The sequence below is a fragment of the Suricata suricatta genome, chromosome 4 (genome assembly GCF_006229205.1).
Source record: "Suricata suricatta isolate VVHF042 chromosome 4, meerkat_22Aug2017_6uvM2_HiC, whole genome shotgun sequence".
In the NCBI taxonomy this organism is placed as follows: domain Eukaryota; kingdom Metazoa; phylum Chordata; class Mammalia; order Carnivora; family Herpestidae; genus Suricata; species Suricata suricatta.
The window spans coordinates 106,481,647-106,492,411 of record NC_043703.1 but is presented as its reverse complement, the minus strand read 5'-3'; the positions used below and the strand labels follow the sequence as shown (position 1 = coordinate 106,492,411).

Below are 10,765 nucleotides of genomic sequence, written 5' to 3'. Positions count from 1 at the left end.
CAGGTGCCCCTACGACTTTGCCTTTAAACTTAAAGTGATGGAGAAAATGTTAATAATGCAGAAAAACTTAAAAATCTGTGGTTTTTAAGTGATTAGCACAAAAAAATTAAGGAAAAATTTTCCAGTATTAGAAAAGTATTTACTTTAGCAAAGAAGTTCTCACAACTTTGACAAACAACTGAAATTGTGACTTACACCTTGTATGTTTCACTTTCATTTCATTAAATAAAAGTATCAACCAACATTCATGCTAGAACTACATTGTTGATCAGTTGCAACCATAGGTAGGCTACAGATAGAAGACTTCAATAAAAAAATGTATTCTGGGAGAATCAACTGTTTATAAGGAATTTATAGTAAAGAGTATAGTATATTTTATTTAGAAGTTCTGTGCTACAACCCTTTATATGCATACCTTGGATATATTAGGGGTTTGGTTCCAGACCACTGCAAAAAGCAAATATTACAATAAAATAAAGCAAGTCATATGAATTTTTTGATTTCCTACCTAGTACTTATAAAAGTTATGTTAAAATAAATAAATACATAGTCTATTAAGTATGCAATATGTCTTTTTAAAATGTTTATTTATTTTTGAGAGAGAGACAGTGAGAGCCAGGGAAGGGCAGAAAAAGAGGAAGACACAGAATCCAAAACAGTCTCCAGGCTCTGAGCTGTCAGCATACAGCCTAATGCGGGGCTCGAACTCAAGAACCGTGAGATAATGACCTGAGCTGAAGTCAGATGATCAACTGACTGAGCCACCCAGGCACCCCAGCATTATATCTTTTAAAAAGTATATACCTTAATTAAAAAATACTTTATTGCTAAAAAATGCTAACCATCATCTGAGCTTTCAGGGAATTTTATGTGTTTTTAATTTTTTTTTTTTTTTTGAGAGACAGAGAGAGACAGCGTGAGCAGGGGAGGGTCAGAGAGAGAGGGAGACACAGAATCCGAAGTAGGCTCCAGGCTCTGAGCTGTCAGCACAGAGCCTGACATGGGGCTTGAACCACAATCGTGAGATCATGATCTGAGCCAAAGCTGGATGCTCAACCGACTGAGCCACCCAGGCGCCCCTCAGGGAGTTTTAATCACTGATCACAGATCAACATATATAATAATATTATGTGGTGTTATATATGTTATTATATATAACAATGTCATATGGTATTATATATTACATATAATATTATATAACGTAAATGATATAATACTATATATTAAAGTATAATAATAAATATATTATGTTACATATATAATACAATAACTTTAAATTTTTGACATATTGTGAGAACTACCAAAATGTGACATAGAGCTAGGAAGTGAGCAAATGCTGCTGGAAGATGAAACTGACAGACTTGCTCAATGCAGGATTATAATTTATAAAAATTGTAAAAAAAAAATGCAGTATCTGCGAAGTGCAATAAAACAATGTATGCCTGTATCACTAAAATTTATCAAAAGCATAAACACACACAATCACTCCCTCACTCACCTTCCCCCAGAGAGAGCTGGTCATTAACCATTTATCAGCATTCCACTAGCTTACAGCTGGCAGCCAGCCACAGCATTTTAGGATTCTCCGCAGTGTTCCATCCCAAAACATGCTCTTTGCAGGGAGCTGTAGCCAATGATGAGACAGCAGGACTAGTGGGGTCTGGCCATTTCTGCCCATTGTGGAACTCCTCCATGAACAATCCTTATGCTAGAGCTCTTTTTTTAGTTGGCTGAGACTTTCTCAGAGTTACATTGCAGTTTCAAACTCCTCCTACACAATTATTCTTTCTTGCTCTTTCCTCAAGTGTCAGATTGATCTTAGCCTGAAGACTTTCCCTACTTCTCCTTTAATCTTTCATAGGAATTTCCCCCAGTAAATCTCTTGCACTTCTGACTCTTTTTTGGTGTCTGCTCCTTGATAGAAACAAATTGGGAGAGAAAAAAAAAAAAAGAAAAGAAAAAGAAAAAGAAACAACCCAAATGACCATCAACCGTAAATGGATAAACTTTAAAAAGTGAAAAAGAAGGGTGCTTGGGTGACTCAGTTGGTTGAGTGTCTGTTGATTTTGGCTCAGGTCATGATCTCATGGTTTGGGGGACTGAGCCCCAAGTCAGACTCTGTGCTGACAGTGCAGAGCCTGCTTGGGATTCTTTCTCCCTCTCTCTGTCCCTGCCTGTCTCCTGCTCACACACACTCTCTCTCTCTCTGAAAATAAACATTTAGGACAAAAAAAGAAAAGCATGCAAAAAACTAAAAATTTTTTATTAAAATAAAATTATTATAATAGTTAATAGTGCAGATTAAATTTAAGAGTATTCCTTACATATGTATGTAACTATTACATTATGGAGAGCACAAAAAGATTAAAAAATAAAAATTCTACCAGTATTGGAAAACTATTATATCTTCAGTAAAGAATACTCTTCAGCACTTTAAAAGGAACAGACTGCTCATATATACAACATGAATGAATTAAACAAAATTAGTATGCTGAGCAAAAAATCTTAAAGCAAAAAGTGCATACTGTATGATTCCATTCATATGAAGTTCTATAACAGTCAAGGGGATGGAATGGACAGGCTGGGAAGGGGCACAGGAGATCTTTCTGGGATGATGGAAATATTCTATATCTTAATGGTGGTATGATTTCATGAGTGTATGCATTTGTCAAAATACATACAACTATGTATCTAAGATCTATTCACTTCACTGTATATATTACATCTCAATACAAAAGTATGAAAAGTTCTTCCTATGATGATGTGAGATTTGTCATTTTGTTCTTGTAGATCTGTCCATTTCTGCTCTATATATTTTGCAGCTATATCATTAGATATATGCAAATTTAGAATATTGTTGGTGAATGGAAACTTTTCTGGTCTTCTACTTACATACATGACGGTGTCCTCCACACTCATTCCTTCTACTATATTCTAATCTTCCATTTGCCATGCCTCTGTATGAAGGTCTGTCTTGCTATTTGGGGTCACCAAATCCCAAGAGGGGCCCCTGTGGCCACAGAATCATCTGCACATGAATGACTAGAAGTCTCTACTCTGGTCACTTGGGGTGTTCATATCTTATGAGCTTCTAGCTCTGGCTTCTGCTCTGAATCTAGCCAGTATCTGTGCCAGTGTGCAAAGCAATTATTAGCCAAAACAAGAACAGCCTGAAGGAGGTGGTAAAGCGGGAGATTTTGCAGGTGCTCACAGTCCAGCCCCTTGAACAAGGAAGGCTTGGTAAAAAGGGCTCAGAGGTAGGGGCACCCGAGTGGCTCAGTAGGTTGAGCACCTGACTTTCGCTCAGGTCATGATCTAGTGGCTCAGGAACTTGAGCCCCGCATAGGGCTCTATGTTGACAGCTCAGAGCTTGGAGCCTGCTTTGGATTCTGTATCTACCTCTCTCTTTGTCCCTCCCCTGCTCATGCCCTGTCTCTCTCGCTCTCAAAAAATAAACATTAAAAACATTTTTTAAAAAAGAAAGTGTTATTTAAAAAAGGAGGGGGAGGGCCTCAGGGGCACTGGCTCCTTAAGCAGAGCCCCACAATGGTTGTAAAGTTTGGTTAAAATGAAAAACAAAGAAAAGTTTAAAAAACAGGGCTCGGACCTCAGAGATACGTAGGTTCTAGATGTCACTATACCTTTCATGGTAGCTATGGCTAGTTGTAGGGCTGGCGGCAGGAAAAGGCTGAAGAATAGGGAGGAGAGGGTAGAGGCAGCCTCAGCCTGTGGTAGTAGGGACTTAGACTATATCACGCCTGCTATTTTAAGGCTAGGCCTCTTTTAAACAGCCTTCTGAGGTAGGGGGAAGGCGCCATTTGAAATGCCCAAATACTAAGTGGGAGCTGTTGATGGGGTGAGATGGAGATGGGGTGTGTTTGTGGTTACTGTTTAGCGCTTGCACCCTTCAACCCCACCACTATAAAGTGGATGGAACCAACCAGCAAACGCCAGGTTCCTACACCTGCACTATCAGTCACCGGTGGGTGGGCCAGGCTCCATCCAACTCTGGACTTTTATTGGTCAAACCAGGAGGGGAAATGCGAATGTAACTAGAAGCCTCCTTCGGATTGGTTGATTGCTGCTAGCTCTCAAGTCAACTAAAGTAAAGTGTACCTCAGTCCTTCCAGTCTCTGGCTCCCAGGGGAGACGTGTTAAGATTAACAGAAGCAAACCTTGCCTCTATTATGAGACTGCCACACAATAACATCCTCTGCTTTCCTCTGCAGCCGTTTCTCCTTCTAAAGTGTTATTTCAACAAGTGAAAATGCGCCTTTTTTCTCCTACAAAACGAGCTGGTTCATTGGTGTAATGTGAGAAGTGCGCGGTTAGGTGAAGCGCGAAGCTGGCCAAGAGGTACCCTGTTCTGCCCGCCAACCCTACAAACCTTCAAAGATTTAGTACTCCCTATCCAGAGGCGCTCATCTTGGGTTCCCCGCAGCCAGAAAGAGTTTGAATGACTTTTGGCCCCTTGCGGCCCCTGTAGCGTCCCTAGTTACCGAGCCCTTAGTAACCGCCCGCCCCGAGGAGCCGCCTGGGTTGCCCGAGGCCGCGCCAGCTTCCCCACCGCAGGCCAGCGCTGGCGCTCAGGCCTCGGCGGCCAGGTGATGGCCGCCTCCAGCCTCCAAACTCCGGTAAATCCCAGCACCAGAGCGCAGGACGCCCAGTACGAACGCCAAGAGCCTTCGGAGGCCCTGGGGGCGGCGGCCGTATTGGAAGAGAAAGGCGAACCGGACGAGAAGGCAGTGCGGCCGGCGCGGGCGCGGGTAATGCGGGGGCGGGACGTGGCTGGGGCTGGGCATCCGCCCGGTGCCGGTGGGGGTTGGTCGGCGTTCGCGCAAGGTGAAGGACCGGTTGGAATACGCGGCACCCAGTCCAGCTCCTCCCTACCCGGTAAACCTGACCCGCCACCTTCTTTCTGCCCCCACGGAAAATACTCTAAGCTGAGGCGTTGGGAAATCTTTCATTTTCTCTGAAGAGATTGTAAAAATTTCTTGGAAAGCATTCACTTTATTTCTAGAGAGTACAAAGTACAGAAGTTTACTCCTTTTGTTCCAGCATCTGTTGGGCATAGTTATTTCTTTTTCTTTTCAACCTGGGGAAAACTGATGTCCCAATAGCGGATAACCCATAAAATTCAGGTGAATCAGCTGTGCTGTCGGGTGTGTTTTATTGTAACCTTAAAAGTCTTGGTTATTAGGGGATCTTAACACTGTACATGAGAGGCGGTTTTAAAACCATTTAAGAGTGCAGTGAGCAGATCAAAATTATACAGATTAAAATTAAGCATCCAAAGAAGAAAATTACTGTTTCCTAAACGACTCTTCAGAGTGAGACAACCTTTGCACTGATCAATTTTCAGTCTCTCATGTGTCCTGAACACCTGCCCATCAGGTAGAGGGCCGAGTCTGCCATTTACTCTCTTCGCTTAAAAGACTTGGAACATTGAATTTTAATTCTCATGTGCAGGTATAAACCTCTTTACCCACAGTTAAAAATTCTTTAAAAACATTTTTTAAATGTTTTTATTTATTTTTGAGAGAGACCGAGGGCGAGCAGGGGAGAGGCAGAGAAAGACACACACAGAATCTGAAGCAGGTTCCAGGCTCAGAGCTGTCAGCACAGAGCCTGACAAGGGGCTCGAACCCGCTGACCAGGAGTTCATGACCTGAGCCAAGTCAGATGCTTAACCGACTGATCCACCCAGGCACCCCAACATTAAATTTTTTGTTTAAAAAATAACCTAGCATTTAAAGGGTATCTAGCTGGCTCATTAGGTGAAGCATACAGCTCTTGATCTCAGGGTTATGAGTTTAGGCCCTGTGTTGGGTGAGGAGTCTGTTAGAAAAATGCCCATCAACACAAAGGAGGGATGCAGAGGCTTGGAGCACAGTGAAGTGAGGCTTTAATCAACGTTCTTGCAAGAGCAGGTGTCTAATGGACACCCTTGGGGCAGTTACAGCAGACAATTTATTTCATAGCATGCAAGTCCCTCCCTGGTTCCTCATTGGCTGCGTACTACAGAGGTTACAGCCTTACCAAGATGTCACTATGCCCATGTAAAGCAAAAAGTCTGATTAGAACAAATGTACATTCCCTGAGGTGACACAGCGACTTTCAGTCCCTCGTCCCTTTGTTCTTTGGCGCATACTCATTGCAAAGCCCGTGAAAATACGCCCATGAAATGGAGACGGGAAGAAGACCATGAAGTGAAGTGAAGGTTTGGGACTCCGTTGTCAGGGAGGGTTTGTACATATTTCCAGCAGGTTGTAAACCTACTGTTAACTAGACAGTTCAGCTTTTATTTGGTATTTCTGAAAATGAATCATCTCCCTTACTTCTCATAGTCTACTTAACAAAATATACATATATTAAGGAGCACCTGGGTGGCTTAGTTGGTTAAGTATCTGACTCTTGATTTCAGTTCAGGTCATGATCTCAATGGTTCGCACTGACAGCACAGAACCTGTTTGGGATTCTCCTTCTCTCTTTTTCTCTCTGCCCCTCTCCTGCTCATTCTCTCTCTCTCTCTCTGTCTCTCTCTCTCTCTCACACACACACACACACACACACACACACACACAGAGTAAATAAATAAAACTTAAAATATATTTTAAAAAATGCATACATATATACGTGCGTGTATATATATAATATATATAATATAATATATATATATTTTTTAAGGGTGCTTGGGTGGCTCAGTCACTTAAGACTCTGACTCTCTTGATTTGGGCTCAGGTCGTAATCTCATAGTTTTGTGAGTTTGAGCCCTGCATTGGGCTCTATGCTGACACCACGGAGCCTGCTTGAGATTCTCTCTCCCTCTCTCTCTCCCCCTTCCTTCATTTGTGCAGTCTCTCCCTCTCTCAAAACAAATAAATGAACTTAAAAAAAACTTAGCATTTAATAGGTAGAGAAAGGGGGGGCAAAAGAGATTAAGGACCAGCTACAGTGGCAAAGGGTTATTAGCAAGGTGTGCAAGTTTCCTATTCATTGGTTTTAGTGATGAGGGAGAGGGTTAAGTGCTGCTAAGAGAAGGGACATTTCCTCCCTGAAGCAGGAGGGAAGGAGAAAAGGGACACAAAGGGGGCAGTTTTGTAGATGGGGAAGTGAGTGAACTTCCATCTGATGGTTTCTGTCCTCTTAAAGAAATTGAAGAGTTCCGGGTAGTTGGGGGCAGGGTGTGAGAGTAATAGAAGAGCAAGGGAAAGGTAGCAGTTCTGCTGGGAGAGGATGAGCGCCACCTTCCAGAAGGAATATGTATGGAGGTGCCAGGCAAACCCAGTATCCATTAGAAATTGTTCGGTTTTAATGTAGTATTAGTATTCACAAAACATTCATTTTATTTTTTAAGTTACATTTTAATTATGGAAGTAATACATGAACACGTTCTCCTTTTAAAATTTCAGATGCTACAGGGGCATCTGGTTGACTCATTCGGTGGAGCATGTAACTCTTGAACTCTGTGAGTTCAAGCCCCATGTTTGGTATAGAAATTACTTAAAAATAAAATTTTTTCAGGTTTATTTATTTTGAGAGAGAGAGCACGCAGGTGTGAGCAGGGGAGAGACAGAGAGAGAGAAGAGAGAGAGAATCCCAAGCAGGCTCCACATCAGCAGTGGCAGCAGGGAGCCCCGTGCACGGCTTGAACCCATGAACTGCAAGATTTTGACCTGAGCTGAATCCAAGAGTTGGGTGCTTAACTGACTGAACTACCCAGATGCCCCAAAAATAAAATCTTAAAAAAGTTTTTTTTTCAGGCACCTGGGTGGCTCAGTCGGGTAAGTCTCTGACTTCAGCTGAGGTCATGATCTCACGTTTGTGGGTTCGAGCCCTGCATCGGACTCTGTGCTGACAGCTCAGAGCTTGGAGCCTGTCTTCACATTCTGTGTTTCCCTGTCTCTCTGTCCCTCCCCCTCTCATGCTCTGTCTCTCTCTGTCTCAAAAATAAATAAAACATTTTTAAAACTTTTTTTCAAATTCTACAAATAAGGCATAGGCCCTTGTAACACCTCTCCCCCCAAAAAGAAGATCTGACCCCCCCAACCCCCATTGATATCCACTGTTTTGAAACTGATGTACAGTCTTCTGGGCTTTTTCATATCTCCTATGTACATAATATTTTAATATATGGTCACATTTTATTTACACATATTGTTCTGCAGCTTGCTTTTTCTCTTACATTTATTGGGGGTTTATCCATGTTAGTATATATAAATCTACCTTATCCCTTAGAAGTCTTTTCAATGCAAAAGAATTTTTAAATAAAAATTTGGGAACTGCAGATGATACTAGATAGAATTATAGCACAAATAATTGTGAGTCCTAGTTACTAATGAAGCAACATGTGCTAGAAGGAGTCATCGTCTAAATAGGTCAGGCCAGTCTAGGCAAGATTATCCTCTAATCCGGTGGCTGCTGCATGTACAACATTCCATAGAAAGCTGAACAATTCAAGGGAAAGGGTACTGTTTTAAGTTCTTGGAAAATAATGCCCTTGGCCTAGGTAATTTGATTTACTAAATATTTTCTATATATTTACTAAATATTGTGTAGAGATGGAGATGAAATTAGAATTAGAAATTGCTTATTAGCCATTCATCTTTTTTTTTCTTAAAAAAATTTTTAATGTTTATTTTTGAGAGAGAGACAGAGTAGAGCAGGGGAGGGGCAGAGAGAGAGGGAGACACAGAATCCGAAGCAGGCTTCAGGCTCTGAGCTGTCAGCACAGAGCCTGATGCGGGGCTCGAACTCACGAACTATTAGAGCATGGCCTGAGCCAAAGTCGGACACAACTGACTGAGCCATCCAGGTGCTTCAACCATTCATCTGTTTTATTTTATTTTTAATGTTTTAATGTTTATTCATTTTTGAAGGAGAGAGAGAGAGACAGAGTGTGAGTGGTGGAGGGGCAAAGAGAGAGGAAGACACAGAATCCAAACTAGGCTCCAGGCTCTGAGCTGTCAGCACAGAGCCTGATGCAAGGCTCAAACCCACAAACTGAGGTCATGACCTGAGCCAAAGTTGGATGTTCAACTGACTGAGCCACCCAGGCACCCCACCTTTCATCTGTTTTAGATAAAACGTTGTGACATCAGTTTACCTGAAAAGCTAGAAGTATTAATCTGAAATGGAGTGGATACTATGCCAAAATCAATGCCCAAGTATAATTTGTAGGCATTACTTTGTAGAGATTACTGTCCCATCTTGTCAGAAGCTAGTTAATCCTTCTAAAACCTTTTCAAACAGTTTTTCCAGGTCCAAATATATTTTATCCTTTGTGTGAAAATGATTGTTATAAGACTTCCTTTAAGAGACGTTCTAAAAGAATGAGTGAAGAGCACATGGATGCTTTTGCCTAAAATCAGTTCTTTGGAATATTAATTATAGTCTTTGGAAGATACGCCCTTTCCTTTATACTGATTAGAATATAGCTTTTTAGGGCAGCCAGTATTTCTTCAGATGATTCAGACCTATGTGAAGGAATATTTATCTTCCATCTGTGTAAACCTAATTTTTTTAGCTTATATTCATTCATTCAACAAATATTTGAGTATCTACCATTGGCCAAATACTTCTCTAGGCATTGGGAACACAGCCTTGAACAAAGCAGATGAATCATTGCCTTTGTGATGCTTACTTTTTGGTAGGGAGGCAAGGCATCTGGTACTCAAAAAGTAAATTCATGCAGAATGTCATCTGGAGGTGAATATTTATGAGAAAAATAAAGCAGAAAAGGGAGGTTCACAATGAGGTGGAAAGAGATTGTAATTTCAAATAGGGTAGTCAGTGAAACCTTGTTAAGAAGATGACATCTCATTAAGACCTGAAGGAGTGAAAAAGTGGGCTGTGCAAGTACCTGAAGGGAGAAGGAATAGCAAGTGCAAAGGTCCTGAGATGATTTTGCTGATTCAGTGAGCATTGGAAAAACTACAAACTGGAGTCAGTTACTGCTACTAGAATGAACTACTGCTACTGCCTAGAGGAAGAACCATTGCTAGGGAGACTCAGTCAACAGAGAACTAACAGGAAGGGATAAAGTCCCTTCTTCCTCCTCCGGCTCTTCAGTTTCCCTCTAGCCTTACTTTTGGCAGTCTAGTGGGGGAACAACTGGCAAAAGAGAAACATTCTTTGCAGAGTCCCATCTCCCGCATCACATAACGGGCTATAGAAGGGAGGCTTTGGAGCCAAGAAACAATAGTTTAACACCTGGCAAACCTATTTTACATATCATAAAACTGAAAGTGCCCATGTCACATGGCTAAAAAAAGTGCAGAACGTAGGCTTGAATGAGAATTCTGAAACCATGTCTGTAATCTTTCTCCCAAGGCATGATAAATTGAAGTTATTTAACCTCCATACAGTTGTTTCTTGTTGAAGGGTTATAAGGGGGCTGAAACCAGGTGACCAGTGAGTGGTTAGGAGCCAGTAGTTAGATCAGAAATGGGAACCGCTTCCTGCTTACCCTAACCTCCCTGTACAAGCTTTGTCCCCAGAATTGCTTTATGCATTTTACTCTCCTCTTATCCTGTACCTTGCTCCCCACCATGTCACCTACCTGTGCTGCTTTGGCTAAATGTCACTTAACTTCATCTGGAGTACCCCTTTTCCTTTTTCCTCCTTCACTCTCTCTGACCCCCCCAGGTTCTTCCATTCTCTGACTCATCTCATATATCACCTCCTCCTGGAAGCCTTCCTTTATCTTCCAAACTCAAACCAAACTAAAGCTCCTTTTATTTGAAAACCCTTATCACTGGGTCTT

General features: G+C 41.7%; 1 protein-coding gene across 6 annotated transcripts in view; it reads left to right on the top strand.

Moving 5' to 3' along the window:
• Window positions 1-4,239: 4,239 nt before the first annotated feature.
• Window positions 4,240-10,765, top strand: part of FAM161A (FAM161 centrosomal protein A) — a 48,627-nt gene continuing 42,101 nt past the window's right edge. For all 6 annotated transcript variants that reach the window (XR_003907836.1, XR_003907837.1, XM_029937443.1 and 3 more), the window contains exon 1: window positions 4,240-4,766. Coding sequence is in view for 4 of the 6 variants with exons in the window: in XM_029937443.1 (XP_029793303.1) it covers window positions 4,608-4,766 (159 nt within the window). In the remaining 2 variants the exon portion in view is untranslated. The remainder of the gene's footprint in view (window positions 4,767-10,765) is intronic.